Raw genomic sequence first — 20,676 nt, 5'->3', positions numbered from 1 at the left:
GGACGCGGCTTCCGCTGACAGGTAAACGAGACCCAGCAGCAGGCCGCGGTTTTAAATGGCTGCAGGGGCCGCTTTGCCTTCGCCCTGCTCTGTGACATATGCGGCGTAGGGGGCTGAGGGCGGCCCTACGGGAAGGACGGCCAGGGTAAGGAAGAAGCCCGCGGGGCGGACGGGGAGGGAGAAGCTGGAGGAGGGACGCGGGAAGCCGGTCCGGTCTTCGGCGGGGCTTTAAAAGAAAGACGGCGGGGACTCGGGCAGCCCAAGGGGTGGTGGTGGTTGTGGGTTGGCGTGGCTTGTTGGGTGACGAAGCGCGGGTGGATGTCGCAGTAGGGGAGGCGCGAGGGCGGGAGGGCAAATTCGAAAGGGGCAGAGGGCGTCTGCAACGGCCGGCGCAGGGGAAGGGGGTCGCGTGGGGCTGAGAGGCGTGTGGATTCAACGTTGCGAGAGGTGCCTGTGAGGAAACTGGGAGCGAGGAGCGCCTGGGCCATGGAAAGGTGCAACAGTAGGTTGTGAGAGGTGTGTGTTGTGGAAGGACGTTTGTGTGTATGTGTCTGAGTCAGAGAGATAGTTATATCATCTCCATCATCACCATCGCACCCTGGTATACCCCAGGTTTATCTGGATTTTGTATTGCCACCCACCATACAAAGCTTCATGCTGAAGATGCGCTGGACAAACTCCTTCCTTTTTCCCAGGACCCTTCAAAGTTGCCCATCGTCCATTTCAAGGGGGTGATTTTTGGTAGATTCTCCTATCCATGATCCTGATCAGGTAGGTTTTGCACGCATGACACTCAAACCATGGTTTATTGAATCAAACCAAATGCTTCAATGTGCACAACAACAAAAAATGAACCCTTCTCTAAATCATACTAGCTGGTTTACGTAAACCCCATCCTGCCCAAACTAAATTTCATCCTAGCCTAACCTGGCTTCCAGCAATACCACAGAGGATAATTTAGGAAAAGAATTGCAGTGAGTGATGGGCAGCTTGGATCCTGGCATCAAGGAAGGGGTTTGTTGTGGTCTTGCTGGAGGCCAGGTTAGGCTAGGATGAAATTTAGTTTGGGCGGCGGGGTGGGAGGGTTACACAAACCATCTAGTATGATTAGAAAAGGGGTTGTTGTTTTGTTGTGCAGATTGAAGCATTTGGTTTGATTAAATAAATCGTGGTTTGAGTGTAAATGTGTGCAAAACCTACCTGATCATGATCATGGATAGGAAAATTTACCAAAAATCACCACCTTGAAAATAGCATCGCTTTTTTGGTACTGTAGATACTGTTTTTTTGGTCCCACGCCCTCAGCATATTCTTTTGGAAGGTTTTATGTTATTCTGGAAGTCCTTGGATCTTCTCAGGTTTCATATTTAGGAACTTGGAAAAATGTGCCATACCTTGCAGAAAATTTGGGAGAGTGATTTCATTTGCATGTGGAGGCTCTAGTGTGTATAGCTGGAAAATTACAGAATGTTTACTATGGAATAATGTTGTTTCCTCAGGGTTAAAGTAATCTGGAAAAGGAAAAAACATATTTGAAAGTAAATGCCATTGACAAGTTAGTCCTGAATTGATGCACAGAGAACTACTGTAGGGGTCTCTAACTTGCATAGCTGCATCAATATATTTTACTTTTTTTGAATATGTCATATAAAGTTATCTGACAAATAGTTACTGCATCTTTTTGATTTGCCAGTCACTTTTTCATTTACATCTATTAAAATTATATTGGTAATTTTCTCTTCCATTTTATTTTCAACAACAATATTCAATTATGTAATAAATGATGAAACCCTCAAATGTGCATAATATCACATTTTTAGATTCTGCAACACTAGTGAATCTTTAATAGATTTTCCACAACTGAGACAGTCGTTTTAAATAGCTTTGAAAATAGCCTTTCTGGGGTATCCAAACATTTAATTTTTACAGGTTCAAATTAAAGCCTTTCATTATTGCATTAAAATAATAAATTATAGTACACAGAAGTTAAGTTTGCATTTTAATGTTTAGTGTATCATTTGTATATTTTAGTTTCTATTGCTATCTTTATAAGTAGACAGGATATATATCCTGGAATAATTTTATTTATTACTTATTTACTTATTTTAACCAAAATATATATAGTTTCTGTATAACTTGAAAATGATACGGTAATTAAGAATATATCACCTTTTCTAAAATAAAAAAAAACTACCAAAGAAATATCTGTACAGGGGATTGTGTAAAGAAGTTACTATTTTTGGAATGGATTTTCATGTATTATTTACACTTATTATTATGCAAATACACACGCGTGCTGTTTTGTTACAGTTGATTTATTTTACTATCCTAGAATTCGTATGTTTTATCTGCAGTTAAATAGAAGTTGAGATCTGCATTTACATAGTAGTAGAACATTTTGTATCAGGAAACCCATCTTTGTGAATATCATTATATGAACATTTAGATGTTTAATGTTATACAGAATTACAAAATGTACGTAGAAATATGCGAAGCATACCTAGAAATATGCAAAAGTACCGTATCAGTCAGATATGAATAGACCTTGAAATTCCCCTATCACAAGAGAGCATTTTGGCATACATACCATATAGTTTTTATAATCCTATTTCCAATTATGGGATTAGCTACTCTGGCCATTCCCAAACAGTTTTGGATTTATTTGTTTGGTTCAATTAGTCTTATATAGGCTGCTTTTAGTTGGCTTTATATTTTTTTAGTCAGCTGCAGTAGATCATTTGCTTGAAACAGCTGATTCAGCTGTTTCAGCTTGTATTCATTCCTTTAATTGAGATAAATGTATGTGTGTGAGGGAGGGAGGGAGAGAGAGAAAATGATTTTCATTGCAAATGTCATGAGAATATATTTTCTTTATAGTATATAATACAAAGAACTTGTAGAACTTTAAAGTCTTCTGAATATATCAAAGAATTGATATATTGTTCCACAACATATTTGTAAATTAAATGATTGTTTAAAAGACAGTAGTCTGCTGAAAAGTCATCATTTCTTAACTCCGATCTGGCTATATTAAGTAACTGTTTTTATCAGTTACCAGTTATATGTCAGCTGATATGCCTTTTTCTGGAGACTAATAGATGAATGTATTAAGCTATTATATCCCACCAATGAAATATAATATTTCTGGAATACAATATGTCCTTCAGCACAGCCTCATTATATTGTTTTTCCTCACAATTTTTTTCTACAGTTCTATACTTATTTGGGAGGGGCAGTTACAACTTCTGTATAGTGCCACCACAGCAGGCTTCAAAGTTATATTATTATTTCATTTCTGAGCTCTGAGGATATAAGCAAGGAAAATCAAGTAGGAGTGTTAAGTAGTCATTAAAAAGGGAATGGAATTAACCATAGTAGATTAAAATAAAGTTAACTGATGAAAATGGCTTCTGCCTCTCATCTGAAAGGGTTCCAGTGGGGATCATGTTTAGGGTTATTTCTACTGTAGATGTCTTTATAATCTCTACGATAGTGAGTCCTCGGAGAGGAGCAGCATATAAATCCAATTAAAAAATAAACTGCTCTTGAAAGATTTCTGAATTTTTGTGTGGATAAAATGTGACACTGTTGCATCAAGAATAAAGAATAAGGGGGGATATAAGTGACCCTGAGTTGCTGGATAGTGAGGTAGGTGGCATATAAATCTTTTCCCCTCAACAGACATATATGTAGGTATGTAAGTTTGCATTTAATACACAGGGGAAAAGATTACATTTAAAAAAAAATCCAGAACAAAAATGGACATTGAATTGAAATGAATGAATATTAATTAAAATTAATTGCTTCTGATTTTTAAATACCTTATTTGATACATAAACTCATAATAGTTTCTATCTTAACAAATTCACTGAGCAAGAGTGAAGAAAAAGAGTGAACTCTGTAAAAATAAACCTTACTTTGAATTATCGTGTATCCTATTGCATTAAATGGCTTTTACTTTTAGCTAGATATGCATAAACTGGTGTCTTTCTGAGAATGGGCCTATATAGCTGAATTACCCATCTAAATCAGGACGAAAATTAGGAAAGAGATTCTTGAGTTACTGACTTTTGTTTTCAAAAATATGAATCAGTAGATGCTTTTGTGCTGCAATAAAGTACAGTGGTACCTCGGTTAACGACCACAATCTGTTCCGGAAAGTTGGTTGGTAACCGAAATGTTCGTTATCCGAAACAATTTTCCCCATAAGAAATAAAGGAAATAGATTTCATTGGTTCCCAGCCCCTGTTGACTCGCAAATATGAAAGTTACAGGCTATATAGATATGTTTTTTTTAATGAGAACAGTTATAATACAATATAAATGGAGATAAATAAACATAAAAAACATTAAAGAAATCATTTAAACATAAGAAAACATTTAGCAAACATAGGAAAACATGGATGGAGGTGTGGGGAGGAAGTGGTGGAACTACTGCTTGGAGGGGGAATCATTGGCATTGTAAAATCGGGGGTGATTTCTCTTTTTTTGTCACTTTGAGGTTGAAGGAAAAAATTGTCCATTGTCTGTTGCTTCTGCCTTCTTTGTAACACTTTTTGGTAATGCGACATCACATTTGAACATGTTTAGGCTCCTATTGCCTATCGCACTGTTAGGGAAAGACTTTTCTACAAACAATTGCCATTCCCCCCACTTCACACACATTTCTTTAATCACTGAACTTGGAATTCCTCCTTCCCTTCCTCCTCCCCCTACAAAGACATATCCTCTTTTCTTGCTCAGCCTGAAGGTGCTGCAACTCTTCAGTAGTGAGTTCGTTACCGTGCTCCTATCGAGCTATATTATTATTGTAACTGTGTCTTGAGTGCGAATGTTGCTGGGTCTGAGGTGCCGGCCGGTCGCATGTGGGTGATGTGGCTATTCACTATCTGAATTTTTGTTCGCTATCCGGAGCAAATTTTTACTGAAATTTTTGGTTGTTATCCGAAATGTTCGCTATCCAAGGTGTTTGCTAACCGAGGTTCCACTGTACTATGCTTGGAAACATTTCAAAATTCATTCTATAATAAATCCCACTATATTCAATCATTCTTATTACTAGGTTAATATATTTATAACTTCTATTTGATGAACTTGATAAACCCACCTTCTCTTTGGGAAGTATGCTATCCCCACTTTCTTTTCATTTCCTTCTATGTTCAAGTCCCACCTTAGTCATAAAAGCCAACTGAGTGGCTTTGAGCCAGATACTTTCTCTCCCAGCTCAACCTCCTGCACAAAGTTGTTGTTTTGTTGAAAATAGGAGGATGAAGATATATGAATGTATTTGCCACCTTGGGTTGTTTGTAAAAATAATAAAATATAGGACAAGTGTCTGAAATGAAGACTCATTTTCTCTATAGAGATATCCTATCGATGATCCTGATTTTCTAGTACAGGTATTCTTTTTTTTAATGGAAAGCTTTCGTAGACAATATAAGCTTTCCACTGCAAGCATTCAAAACCTGATAATAAGATACTTCACAAGAATAAAGATACTGTACTTCACAAGAATAGCCCTTCATTCCTCCACTCGAAACTAGACTTACAATCCTGGGTCTTGAAAGCTTAGAACTATGATGCCTTAAACATGATCTAAGTATTGCCCACAAGATCATATGTTGCAATGTCCTGCCTATCAAAGACTACTTCAGCTTCAACCTCAAAAACACAAGAGCACACAACAGATTCAAGCTTAACATTAACCGCTCCAAACTTGACTGTAAAAAATATGACGTAAGTAATCGGGTTGTTGAAGCGTGGAACTCATTACTGGACTCCATAGTATCATCCCCTAACCCCCAACATTTTACCCTTAGACTATCCACGGTTGACCTCTCCAGATTCCTAAGAGGTCAGTAAGGGACGTACATAAGTGCCTTCCGTCCCCTATCCTATTGCTCTCCTATATCGTATTTCTTCTCTACTATATCCTCTATAACCTTCATTGTGTATTATTGTGTGTTGAACAAAATAAATAAATAAATAAATAATATAAAGTGATAAGAGCAGGGATGACGTGCTTTGTCATTCATTTTTGTTCTCTCTTTTCTCCCTTGCAGCCAGTGTGAACATTTTGCCTAATCAATCACTTTCAGCATCTTCATCTTTTGCATATTCTCAGTGAATGTAAGTACACTGCCTTCCCAAATAATTATTTGGAGAGGGGGAACTCATGCTTTTTTCAAGTAAATATGGTATGTAGTTTCAAAGGCATGCTGCAATAAATCCTAGGAACACAAATGGATATTTACAAAATATTGCAGAACAAGGACAAACAGGCATTTGGATATAATTATAAGAACTACTATAGTTTTCATAAAATTATTCAGCTTTCATGAACATATTTTAATATGCTTTAAAATCTTGATTATATTTTTTTCCTGCATGCATCTCCTAGTTAGTAGCTACAGGCAATAATATATTGGCTTGAAGGACAGACTTACATAAAATAGCATGAGCATTGGGACAAAACCAGGAAATGGTAAAATATCAAATTAAAAATGAATGTGTTGAGTATTAGCTTCTGAAAAAGCACAATAATAAATATTGGAAGAATGTTGAAAAATATTATAAGACTGCAGATGGAGCTGATGTTGTACCTGATGGAACAATGTTGATATACATATATATATATATCATAGTTAATGAGATTTTCTAAAAAATAAAGGTAAGAAATTTAAAGAAGGGAGCGCGATAGCTCAGTAGTTAAAAATGTTGAGCTTGTCAGTTGGAGAGACCTGAGTTCTGCATTAGGATGAGATCTGTTCTTGTCCCAGCTGCTGCCTATCTAGCAGTTCAAAAGCATGTGTTTATGAGTAGATAAATAGGTAACACTTACTGTTGGCTAAAGGACCATGGAAATGTTTTCAGGCAACACTGATTTCCTTGGCTAAGAAACAGTAATCAGCATCACCTCCTAGAATCAGACATGACTGGACAGGGGAAACCTTTACCATTACCTAGGAAATTTAAAAAAACAATTGGTGTATGGATATAATGGAAGCAAATGAGCTGCCCCGAGTTTTCGAAGAAGGGTAGCATACAAATCTAATAAATAATAATAATAATTATAATAAATATGATTTTAAAAAGTAGGAAGAGCGACCTGATATGCAGCTGAAGAATGATAACAATGGATAGTGACATCACAGGGGGCTTTGCTGACTATTAGTCAATTATTCTATTAGCTCATTCTTTTCTCCCTCCACTTTCCCCTTTGCACAATGGAGATTTTTGAAGTTAAACCCATGCAACTGGGACCAAGCAGAACTTCACTTACAACCTAATAAAAAATTGGGAAAAATAAACTCACAGTGGTATTTAATAATGGTAGGTGCCATGCCCTTCTATCAGGTAGAGCAATTAGATTTTCTTCCTACATTATATTTCTACAAAGAAGACCTAAGAGAAGGTTAGATAAATGGATGCATTACCTAGAATTAGGAGGCTATACATAGCAGAAAATTTCCATATAAGAACACCCAAGCATCCTACCTCTTATTTATATTAGTCCCAATCTTGTCTCCTTTTATAACTGTTTCAAGCCCATGACTCTATGACAACTTTTAAGTGTTTTTACCATCTGTCCTTTGTTTAGTGAATGTCTTTCTCAAACTCCCACCTCCCACTCCTCAGCTTCAATTCTTACAATAAAGATTTCTACTTCATGTTGGTTAGAACAATTAATTATTTAAAGTGGCCTCAATCACTTTTCATCAATAACAATTCTTATTTTTCATCAGTAAAAATTCTTATGTGGCCCTGTCATGTTTAATAGCACCGTTCCCTAGAGTTGAGAACAACAAGCACATATGTGCGAGGGGAACCTTTACCTTTAGACAACCCATGACTCAAAGAGTAATTGTTTCAGAGATATTTTCTTAAGTGAGAAACCGAATGATCACGGGCAGGGGAAAAAAAGCAGTGGGGACCGGAGCAACTTCCAAATTTCTGCTGCTTTCCCATTGATATTCCTTGTAGGAAGCTGACAGGGAGTGCTGGAAATGAGGACTGTAGCTTATCACAGTGGTGCAGCAGCACAGCAGCGTGAAAGCAGTCACAACTTTGCCAAATTTAAAAGCCATGTTGCCCTGTGATGCACTGTTTCACCCAATTGAAGAGAAACAGACATGTGAGTTTTAGTATGATACAGCTAAACTAATTCCTCTCTTGCTTTTTGCAAATGTCACCGTAGATGTTTAAACGAAGTTCCTAGAAATTATTAAGGTGCCAGATTTGGCCCTCAATCTTTTCTGCACGTTTAGATACAATTAGATTTAGAAGATTAACAATCTGATGTATTTATTGTGGCCTTTACATATGGATTGTTTTGAAGGATAATTTATAACCTTCATCTAGAAGGCAATTTTAAGGAAGTTGTATAGAAGTATTGGAGATCAGTCGTACATTATGGGTTAATATAATCTAGCTCAAATGTGAAGAAAAACTGATAGTGTCTATCATATGTGGGAAAAGCCCTAATTATTAGGAAGTTACAATGTAGAGGTGTCACAAAAACAATAGTAAATTACTGGCTCAAGGAAGATATTGTACCTAGGGGAATCTTGTTTTTTATGCAGGTGACGTTGATATGTTTATGCGTGCAAGTGGTGGTGTGGGGAGCTGATGTGCTTCTATAAATAGTCCTAATGTGGTATGATCCAGGGACTAGAAGATGAGTTGCTATGGAGACTGATCTGAATCAGATTAACCGAGGTTCCTGTTACACAGCTTTGTATGTGTGGCATACAATTGTAATTGAAAGACTGGTCACTAGACTATTGGTTGACTGATATATTTGATCATATATTTTTCTCTGGAATGTCTCCCAAGAAGGCATAAATTCTGCTATGTATTAATCCAATTCATCTGTAAGCATGGATGTTGAGGTATGCTGTGTTATACCGTGGGGTCATTTTAAATATATATTAAAAACTAGGACTGATACTCGCAAGGACAGTGCATATATTGATAGCATCTATAAAGTAAGGTCAAAACTTTTAGAAGACATTGATGATGGTGAGACGTCTATGCTTTAAAAAAACACACTTTAATACTTGGTATTCTGTACAGCGAGTCTTCAATTTACAACCACAATTGAGCCCAAAGTTTCTCTTGCTAAGTGAGACCTTTTGTCCCATTTTAACTCCTTTCCTGGCACAGTTGTTAAGTGAATCACTACAGTTGTTAAATTAGCCATGTGGATGTTAAGTGAATCTAGCTGCTCCATTGACTTTGCTTGTCAAAAGATCGCAAAAGGGGGAATCACGTAAATCCTGGACACAGCAACCATCATAATTATGAGTCAGTTACCTAGCGTTTGAATTTTGACTGTGTGACCATTAGGATGCTGCCGTGGTCTTAAGTGTGAAAAACGGTTCAAAGTCATTTTTTCGGGGCTGTTGTAATTTCAATTGATCACTAAACAACCTGTTGTAAGTCAAGTCAACTACTTATACATAAGTAGTTTTAGATGAAACAGAGAATGGCAATATTTACTATCGAAAGCATCATTCATAATTATATAAAAAGCCAAGGGCCTAACAGTAAATAGATTTTTTAAAGATACACAAAAAGAATTTTTCAAAATGTTCACAATGTTTGAGTCTGAAGCTACAAATTATATGACAAATGTTTTTATTAGCTTCTTTTTGTATAATGAAGGACAGTTTTCACCTGGGACAGTTGTAAACTAGAATATATCAGACAATAAACTTGAATGTAAAATAACATCTTGAGTACCCTAGTGAAAGATGTCTCTGGTTTAGAAAGAGGACTTTATTACTGAAATATTTAACAACAAATGGACATAGAATTCAATTTAAATTAATTGTTAAAGGGCCACACATTATTACCAGTACCTCTTCCTCCTAGAGAAATCCATAACAATATCTATTCTCCCTTCTGTAAGAATAGTTAGAATAGAATAGAATAATGAATGATAACTCATAAAAATGAAAACAATCAACATTGAACAAAATAAAATTTAAAAGCCAACCTTTATACAGGGTGTTAATGCTGTTTCGATATATTTTAAACTAAAAACTGTATGAGATGTGTGTACTTATACTGAAGTATTTATGCATTCTTTTTCTTCTTTCTCTCTTTTAGCACTTAACTAGTAAAATATTAAATTTAATATTAGGTAAAAGTGGGATTTACTGCTAGATGGGACATGAAAAACCTTAATATTTGAATTACTTTTGTTTTCCAAGAAAGGGTAAAGAAACAGACTTTTGAGTAATATGATTAAATATTTTGCAGTTTATTTACAATATAGTTTTCCAAACCTCCCTCCTATGTTTTCTCTTTCCCTTTAAAATTATTATCAATATTTTGAGTTTATTATATTAATACTTTTATGTCTCTGTATTTTCCTACTATATTAATTTAGCATTGTAATATTAATTGAAAATTATGACAATTATGAGCACATAAAATGCTAATCATTAATTTTTTTAACATTATAAAAACATCTAGAGCTAAATTTTGTAATGCAATGAAGTAAGCAGACTAAGTATATGTTACTGTTGAACAATCAAGTTGGCTATATTTTGATTACAGTGATCTCTCGATTAGCGCGGGGGTTACGTTCCAAGACCTCCCGCGCTAACCGATTTCCACGTTATACTGGATGCGGAAGTAAAAACCACCATCTGCGCATGTGCGCCATTTTTTTCATGGCCGCACATGCACAGATGGTGGAGTTTGCGTGTGGGCGGCGGGGAAGACCAAGGGAAGGTTCCTTCAGCCGCCCAACAGCTGATCTGCTCCGCAGCGCGGAAGCAGCGAGGATCCGAAGATGGGGTTTCCCCGTTGCCGCGCTGCGGAGCGGATCAGGTGTTGGGCGGCTGAAGGAACCTTCCCTTGGTCTTCCCGCCGCCCAGGCAAAGGGGAAACCCCTGGGCGGCGCTGGGGCCATGCGGAGCCGCTCATCTAGGGGGGCGTGGACCGGCAAGGTGCCCTCCGCTCTCTCTCTTTCTCTCCCTGTTACCGGTGTGGTATAAGAGAGAGAAAGAAAGAGAAAGGAGGGCGACTTGCCAGTCCACGCCCCCCTGGATGAGCGGCCCCGCATGGCCCCAGCGCCGGACTCCGTTGCCGAACGCCGAAACCGGAAGGGGCGAGGTGGGGGGGGAGAACGGGAGGCTCAGCATTCCGTCAGTCGCAGCGCTGGCTGTCAACTTTTCTTTTTAGCACTGGGGAGGCAAGTCAGCTCCTGCCCAGTTTTAAAAAGAAAAGTTGACAGCCAGCGCTGCGGCTGACGGAATGCTGAGCTTCCCGTTCTCTCTCCGCCCCCTCGCCCCTTCGCCCCCCTGTGTTCCTAGGAGAAGTGCTGGTGAGGAGCAGAAGGTCTGTCTTGCCTCAATCCCCAGCACTTCTCCTAGGAACACAGGGAGGCGAAGGGGCGAGGGGGGGGAGAGAAAACGGGAGGCTCAGGAAGGGAGCTCGGGAAGGAGCCCACGGTCAGTCGGCTGCGGGCGGGAGGAAGGCGATTGTTCCACTGCCGCCAGCATGGCCTGGCTGGCAGCGGAAGATGTAACGGAGCCCACGGGGGATTCGCCTTCCTCCCACCCGCAGCCAAGACTGATCGTGGGCTCCTTCGCAACCTCGGAGAGCTTCCAGGGCATGAAAGCTCACGAAAACCAGGAAGCTCTCCGAGGTTGCGAAGGAGCCCACGATCAGTCGGCTGCGGGCGGGAGGAAAGCGAATGCCACGGGGCTGGGCTCGGCTCCCCCCTCGGCTCCCCCCCTTACCAGCCCCGCCGCGGAAGGCTCCATTCTGTTCCCTGCCGGCCCGATTGAGCGGCCGGCGCCCCCTCCTCGGTGTCCCCGGCACCCAGCGTCCCCACGCCGCCTCCACCTCCCGGTAATGCGCCCGACCTCTGCCTCTCTCTCTTTCTCTCTCATATACCACGCCGGCAACTTGGAGAGAAAGAGAGAGAGAACTAGCGTGGACTTATTTTTTATTTTTTAATATTTTATTTTAATATTTTATTTTTTTAATTAATATTTTTTGAAAAACCGCGTTGCAGCGTTTCGCGCTAATCGAGACCGTGCTAATCGAGGGATCACTGTACAGCTTATTTAAGAATATAAACATTAATAGTATTGAGTTCCATCTATCCAGTTTTTAGCTCTGTCCTACTAGATATTTTCAAAAGTGTTTGTGAATTTAGTGCTCTTATGTCAGAAATGCCCTAGGTTGCTTGCCAGACACAAAATGTATATTGCCATGAATGTTTACTGCAAGAGACATTTCAGCTCCTTCTTTACTTTCTTCTTTGGGGGGGGAAGCCTTGTAACTTTAAATAATTGTTAAGTGGCTGGTTATAAGCCAAGAACTCCCTGTATTAGTGATTTAGGAGTCCTTGTTGGATGAAATGCTCCTGAACATAAACAGCTATCTGAAATAATTCCTTTTTCATTTAACTAAAACTAGGTTAGGTGAGATGCAGACACATGGGTCAGATTGTGAATATTCTTCTCATTATGTATCTCTTGCCATTTGCTATAGAAGACAAAATGGGCTTGTCAGGGCAAAGAAATGAGGAAATCTCCAATGCCAAGTTTAGGAAAAGCTCGTTATTAATTCTGATTAATTTTGCATTTTGGGGAATATGGAGATAGTTGAAAAAATGAAACTTCTGTTTTCAATCTTGGATATATTTTTCCCTGTTATATTTACCAAATAGACATAAAAAAGGTGAAACTTTGAACAGTGTGTTGCATTGGTTGATGTTTGTCATGTCTATCACAAATTGCTCAAATTATTACTTATTAACAAGTCATTATCATTGATGGATACAAATCTAATCTTGAATGGAATATTTCTTAATTGTAGGTTCATGTCGCAATTTCCAGAGGAATTCTCTTTAGAGCACGTACTGGATATTAGATGGACCAATGACAAAGGAATTCACTGAGATGACATAGTATAGGAAGCGAGACCATGGTGCAAAAGAAGAAGAGCTGCCCTCGCTTACTTGATTATCTTGTGATTATTGGAGCCAGGTATAGTAAACATCTTAAGATGTGCTTGCTTAGAATAAATATACACATATTATCACAATGGTCTGACAAAGGGGTATAGAAAATAATAAATAGCTCCTGCCATTAATCATCAGCCCAAAGCAAGGTAGGAGGGGGAACAACATTTATGTTTACTAGTGGTGGCATAGAATGCAGTACTCTAGGCTAATTCTGCAACTGCCAGCAGTTCGATTCTCACCGACTCAAGATTCACTCAGCCTTCCAGCCTTCCAAGAGTGGTAAAATAAGGAGCCAGATTGTTGGGGGCCATATACTGACTCTGTAAACTGCTTAGAGACGGCTGCAAAGCACTGTGAAGTAGTATATAACTCTAAGAGCTCTTGCTCTTGCTCTTACTAGTGAGCATCTCTATAAAGTATCCGAAATAATGGGCGGCTTCTACAGTATCATCAATGCAAAACCCACACTGAATAGTGCCTGATGCAGGTGTTTATCGATTTGTTTCTTCAATTTTTATCCTGCCTTTATTACTTTATAAGTAACTCGAAGTGGCAAACATATATACTTCTCCTATTTTCCCCACAACAATCACCCTGTGGGTGGGTTAGTCTGAGAATGAGTGACTGGCCCAAAGTCAACCAGCTGGCTTTCATCCCTACAACATGTCTTCAAGCTTTAGGTATTACTTGACATCACTTATTAAAAGAGAACTTGATATGTATATGAGTACTCCAGGATCTCTGCATTCCTTCTGATGAACGCATTAAAAATAATCTGGGAAAAAGTCATTATAAACAACCTGTAGGTGATGTAATATAGACTTTGGACTTCTTAAACTATTTGATTACTGATGTAATCAATGCAATCTACACTCTGAATTATCTAAGAAAGGGAAAAGGTGCAGGTGAAATGTTTCTGAGTTACTGTGGAGTCTATGATTGCAAGCAAAGTGTAGAAGAAAAGATAGTCTGCCAAGTACATTTCTTTTTTTAATACCTACATTGACAATAACAGCAATGTGCAATTGCATATTGTCCAACTGCTGTGACATAAACATTCTCTACCCCCCTTATAGGAAAACAGTATTGAATCTGTTTCTCCATCTTATGATGGTGGAAAGAAGGTACTTAGTAGGCGTTGTGGGGTGTGTGTGAAAAGTTGGACAGTAAGATCACCCACATTCCATCTGTTCCTCTTTCATTTCTGATGGCAGCCTCCAACAGTTGCTTTTCACTAGAAAAACAAGCAGAGTAAAGAATTTACGTAGTTTTATAACATATGGTTTGCTCCATTAATTCAGTCTTTAATTACCTTTTAGCAGGACTTTTGTAATTGGTGTTATTACTTGCTGTAATATATATATTTGAGAATTCTGGGAGTTGAAGTCCATGAGTCTTAAAGTTGCCAGGTTTGAAGACCTCTGCTATACAGCATTACAAAAAGTAAACAAAAATACAACTGTCCATCTCAACCCACGGCATACAGGAACTACTGGGACTGTAAGCCAGTAGTTTACAGAAAGCCAATGACATGCATTAAATTTACATTGTAATTTTAGTTATTTGTTCAGTTAATATTTTTAGTTTATAATCTATGTCAGGAATGTAAAACTTGCGGCGTCAGATTGTTGTCATATGATGCATTGTGACTTTCGCTAAAATGGGATGGGCGTGGCCAGTGTGTGACGCCTTCAGCCCGTGGGCCACAAGTTTGACACCCCTGATCTATATGGTTAGTAATTTAAACATTTTCTCAAGCAATTACTTTGAAATGGTTAAAAGCTTATGTTGTGAGTTTTGGCCACTTTGATTTTGATTCGAATTTCAGTTTATCTATTGATTTACCTAATTGATTAATGCATCATTCTCTTTTACTGAAAGTTGTCCTTTCTCTCCCTGACTTTCTTACATGGAAGTAAAAATAAGGACATACCTTCTTACAATTGAATTAGAGACTTCAAATATAAAACCAGTTTATCACACTGTCAAGGCAATCTCACTATTGCCTCTTTTTGCTTGGTGGGAAAAAAAATCCATTTTGTTACTAACCATAAATTTCTTGTTTCCATCATCTAATTTTCCATTTATGCTCTGTATCATTTTTTTAGCTATTATGGTGCGATAAGTATATAAATCATAAGAGTATATTTTCACTGTATTCTGTCCAAACCTGTCAGGATTCATAAGCTCTCTGTGACATATTGCTGGTCATGAAGATGACTCATTTCTCTTCTTTCTGCAACCCAACCCTACAGCCCAACTGATAGAAAAAGAATCCTGTGGTATTTGTGGTGTTTCCATTGGGAAGATTTGCATCAGTGTGACATCTCAACCTTAGTAATATTATATTTCAGTAATTTTATACTTGTATTCTTGTAGGCAACCAAGTAGTGATAGTGTGGCACAGACACCTGAACTACTTCGCCGTTACCCGCTAGAAGACCACACTGATTTCCCACTGCCTCCCGATGTCGTCTTTTTCTGCCAACCAGAAGGATGCTTAAGCGTGCGGCAGAAGCAGATGAGCTTGCGAGATGATACTTCCTTTGTCTTCACGCTCACAGACAAAGATTCAGGCATCACCCGCTACGGGATATGCGTTAACTTCTATCGGTCCTTCCAGAAGCGTATTTCCAAGGAGAAGGGTGAAGGCAGTGGTGGACATCGTAGTCGAGATGGACAGAAGGCACCCAAATCTGGGGATGCTTCCGCTGCGCAAGAAGAAAGAGCTAACGAAAGTTCAGAGAGCGGTGTCTCTCTCCAGCCACAGAGCACAGAGCCGGTTTCTGATACAAACCGGTCACCTCGGAGTAAATCATCGGCAAAAGGCACTCATCGTTCTCGTAACAGCACCCTGACCTCACTCTGCATTCTTAGTCACTATCCCTTTTTTTCTACCTTTCGTGAATGTCTGTACACTCTGAAGAAGCTGGTGGACTGCTGCAGTGAGAGGCTCTTGGGCAAGAAGCTGGCAATCCCTCGAGGAGTGCAGAGGTATAGATGGAGTGGAGCTTTTCCCCCCCTAGATTCCAAAATTATGATGGTACAATGGAGTATAATATCTGCTTCATATAATCGGCTATTTGCCTAGGAAAATAAGAATGACCTAGATTTCCTTCTCTTTTCATGTGGGAATGTGTAGGAATGTGCAGAATGTGAAGACCCCAGAATCTGTGGAGTGAGTTTGTTGGTAGAGTTGTAAAACTTTTAAATGCCATATTGTTACTTAAGCAACAGTTTTCTGTTGCTTAAATAGTGTGACCAAATTAAAATCTTGATTTTTTTCTTCTTCTTTTTGGGGGTGTGAGGGGTTGTAGTTATAAATTAAAATTCATTATTATTAATTATTAACAGTTATTAATTAATTATCAAATAATAATTTAACAGCCTGATAATATAAGAAAGAGGTGAATTAGGCAAACAATTTACATTTAAGAACAGCAGCATTGTTTACATGTCTATTTGTTTTACACGACTTTTCTCCTTTCATCACGTTTTTCCCTTCTCTTGGCTAATTTGCAACCTCAAAACTTTCCACATGAGTCATACACAGCTAAAGGTATACAACCTCCTCTTCACAGCCTTCAATACCCCAAAGACTTTATATAGGGCTATAGGCTAGACAAGAAAGTTGAAAAAGAAATTGGAGGCGAATGTGATGGAAAACCACTTTCATATTGTTGCTAGCAAAACTCTACGGATATATGTATGCAGTTATAAGGAATCAAGCTCTCATGTGGGAGACTTTATCTATGGTCAGATTCAAAAACTATTCAAGGCTTTAGAAGTCAAAAGCTGACCCCTGAATTGGGCTTAGACACATAGTAGCAGCTATTGAAGCTGTATAGAATTGTGTGTCGTGTTTTGACTTTTTAAGTCCAACTGGAATGTTCAAATGCTGCATCTGTTTATTGAAAAGATTCTGGCATTTGACCACAAAGTTAGTCATGATAATTTTTGTGATCCCGCCCCCTCCAATGTTCTGGTGTTAGAAGTTACCCAGCTGTAAAGTGAATATTGTTTCCCCATTGATTTTGCTGATCAGAAGATCGCAAAACATGATTACAAGAACTTGGAACACAGCAATGGTCATAAATATGAACCAGTTGCCAAGCACCTGAATTTTGATCACATGATCATGGGGATGCTTTAAAGGTTGTAACTGAAAATGGACATGTCACTTTTTTCAGTGCCGTTTTAACTTTGAATGGTCACTAAATGAACTGTTGTAACTTGAGGAATACCTATACAAACATGTCAAAAATGTATGCATGCTGTACCATTCAATTTTTCCTTCTGTGACTTTTGAAAATACAATAAGATATGCAAGGATAATAATAAGAAAAAAAAGCACGAATGGAAGCCTTTCCAGACAAGCTGAAGCGAAATACATAAAGTTAGTAGACCTAAAAATACAATATTGAAAATTATTATTTTGGACAATGATTTCTGTAGTAAGTGTGCCACAATAGCTCTTTCAATTCTACTTTAGATTTCAATAAAATGATATTGCTATCTACTTTTCAGATGCGTAGGAATACTCCGTTATAGAAAAATGTGTTTATAAAATTTAATCAGGTGTTATTTATTTAAAGTATTCTGATTGCTGTACAGTAATAATTCCTGCAATATAAGTCTGTGGAACCTGGCTGATTCCAAGAGTGACTTCATATCTTTCTAGTTTGAGCATTGGTTGCTTTCATCATAACATAAAAAAGATAATATTGCATATGTTACAAGATAACTATTTATTTATAATTAGCTTATAATTTTGATTTTTAAAGTTGCTGAATTAATCAGTGACTGGATTTTTAAAAAGCTTATATAATTATATTACCAGAACATTATTAACATGATATTTTTGCTCTGTTCTCTTTCTTTTCATAGTGTGAAAACTAAGATAGGGAGACCATAATATCCATAATTTGAAATGTATACTCCCAAATCTGATCTCTGTTACATGGCTCCCCCCTCCCCTCAACAATCATGTGTATACTTATTGCATGGCACAATGCTACACAAATGCATAAAACTGATAAAACAGATTCAACATTATAAACAATTTTACAATGGCTTTTTATATAGTAATCTTTGGGGTTTAGTGTGATGAATGAATCGACCCATTATGGCTCAATGCTATATATAGCAGCCTGCCATGATTTGTTCAGAAAACCATGATTGCTCTTTTGATTTAATGTTATGTATGTATGCAATCTAAAGTGTCAAAAAGTATTTTCTGAATCTTTATTGTTCTCTTGGATCAAAGCTATAGCTTAATGCTTTTGCAGGATTTTCAGTAGAACTACTAAAGTAGGTGCATTAATCCTATTGTTGTTGTTTTTTTAATAAAGGGACACCATGTGGCGGATTTTTACTGGCTCACTCCTTGTGGAGGAGAAATCTAGTGCTTTGCTACATGATTTGCGTGAAACTGAGGCTTGGATTTATCGGCTTCTTCGTTCACCCGTCCCTGTTGCTGGCCAAAAGCGTGTGGATGTAGAAGTCTTACCACAAGAATTGCAACCAGCATTGACGTTTGCCCTTCCCGACCCTTCCCGCTTTTCTCTAGTGGATTTCCCTTTGCATTTGCCCTTGGAGCTGTTAGGTGTGGACACCTGCTTGCAAGTGCTGTGCTGCATTCTCCTGGAACATAAGGTGAGAGGAACATGCGGCCAAGTCTCCACAGATAATTTAGCAGTCAGAACCTCATTTCCTTTCCGCAATATTTCAGTAGCGCTGTAGCATGGAAGATTATGTAGATTTGTCACAATCAATTTAATTTCTAGAAGGGAACAAGGGTGTGTCCTTCATAATTGTATCTATTTTTATAAAATAACGTTTGATTAAGTAAGCAGCACTGGGGATGAAAATAGAACTGAGTTGCCTATAAGAAAATTTAGAATTTTATTTTATGGTTGCACTAATTCAAATTTCTTTGGCTACAGGTGGTATTGCAGTCTCGAGATTACAATGCTCTATCCATGTCTGTGATGGCATTTGTGTCTATGATCTACCCATTGGAATACATGTTCCCGGTGATTCCTCTCCTTCCTACCTGCATGGCTTCTGCAGAACAGGTATATCAGTGGTTGTGTTAGGACAGTCCAGCCTTGCCTCAACTAAAGACTTTCCTTAGATGTGTATCTGGTGGCTTTTTTCCCAGTGTGTTGTTTACTTGTTTCTGAAATCTTCAGTTTATTTTTTTTCTTGTCTTTGGAAAGAATTAAGAATATTTACAAAGCATTATTTTTCTTTTCAAAAAAGTATATCTAGACTTGCCTGATTTTGTTCTTATCTGACTTTTATTAATATTTTACAGCTACTTCTAGCCCCAACACCTTATATTATTGGAGTCCCAGCAAGCTTCTTCCTTTATAAATTAGACTTTAAAATGCCAGATGATGTATGGCTGGTGGATCTAGATACCAACAAGGTAACTAGTTCGTATTTATGCATTCAATGTTCTTAAATGTAATTAAGTACTTAGGGATATAGATAGTCTTTGACTTATATGCAGAATTGGAACGGGAATTTCAATCACTAAGTGATGCTTAAGCAAGTCATTATGTGATCAGACCAAATTTTATGACCATTTTAATCATGGTTTCTAAGCAAATCACATTGTTAAGTAAGTCACATGGTTGCAAATCCTACCTATTGACCTTACTTGTTAGAAGTGGCTTGGAAAGTTGCAAATCATGTGACTGCATGATGCTGCAATCGTCATAAATGCAATCAGTTGTGAAGCGCCCGAACAGCAGTCATAGGACTGTGAGGGTGATATGATGGTTATAACTTTGAGGACAACTCATAAATCAGTATTATCTAATTTCACATTGCTTTTTCTAATACCAGTTCCCTACTGCTTCTAAAACAACTTAATTTCCTGATCACCAATGTTTGATGGATTATTTGGTTCTCTTTGTCACGCTGATTTGGAGCATAGATTCTTGTATTTGAGTTATTGAGTTTGTTTCTATGATATATAAAATAAATTCACTCAAGGGAATTTCCTTGGTGCAATACTTTTTTTAAATTTTAATTTCAGGTCATTGTTCCTACAAATGCTGAATTAGTGCCTGTTTTGCCAGAACCAGAAGTTTTAGAACTGAAAAAGCATCTGAAGCAGGTAAGTTAATGTTCTGGTGAGTATGGTTAAGAGGAGTTTAAAACTAAGTTTAAGAGGTCTAGGCTCAAAGTTGTCATAATTCCACGATCACCATTTTACCCCTTGTGAAGGAAAATCTCTGTAAGCATCAGAGGTGTATATTAGAGAAAATTAGTAATAGAAAAATATTAGTATTAGAAAAAGGGGGTTCTTCTTTCTAATTTCTGATGCCCCAAAAAATAGTTGTTTCAAAAAATAGCTTGTCTTGGAAAAAATACTGGAATGTAGAAAATGTATTTAGAGGAGGATACGATAAATCCTGGTTCTTATTGGATTTGGAACAATTATCTTGTGTAATAGTTTTCCTTCCTTCCTTTTCATTTTTCCTAACTTTCTCAAAATAGTAATTCTCTCCCCCCCCCCCCCCCAAGAATCAATTTGTTTTATTTTACTTGTTTCATAAAGGTATACAGACTTGTTTTTTCTGTGAATTATGTTTTAGAAATAAACTGAAGTCAGAATATGTGGAAATTTGAAGAGAGAAAACAAATAGGGAAGGCCTGTTTGAGGTCAAGAT

General features: G+C 37.9%; 1 protein-coding gene across 1 annotated transcript in view; it reads left to right on the top strand.

The window, feature by feature from the left end:
• Nucleotides 1–20,676, top strand: part of MADD (MAP kinase activating death domain) — a 91,789-nt gene continuing 71,113 nt past the window's right edge. Inside the window, 8 exon segments of the mRNA XM_070760165.1 lie at nt 1–145; nt 6,063–6,129; nt 12,844–13,013; nt 15,371–15,985; nt 18,343–18,646; nt 18,937–19,068; nt 19,311–19,424; nt 20,040–20,120. Of these exon segments, the coding sequence (XP_070616266.1) occupies nt 12,952–13,013; nt 15,371–15,985; nt 18,343–18,646; nt 18,937–19,068; nt 19,311–19,424; nt 20,040–20,120 (1,308 nt within the window). The 5' untranslated portion in view covers nt 1–145; nt 6,063–6,129; nt 12,844–12,951.

Source organism: Erythrolamprus reginae, chromosome 1 (genome assembly GCF_031021105.1).
Source record: "Erythrolamprus reginae isolate rEryReg1 chromosome 1, rEryReg1.hap1, whole genome shotgun sequence".
Taxonomy (NCBI): Eukaryota; Metazoa; Chordata; class Lepidosauria; order Squamata; family Dipsadidae; genus Erythrolamprus; species Erythrolamprus reginae.
This window is presented reverse-complemented; position numbering and strand designations above follow the sequence as displayed.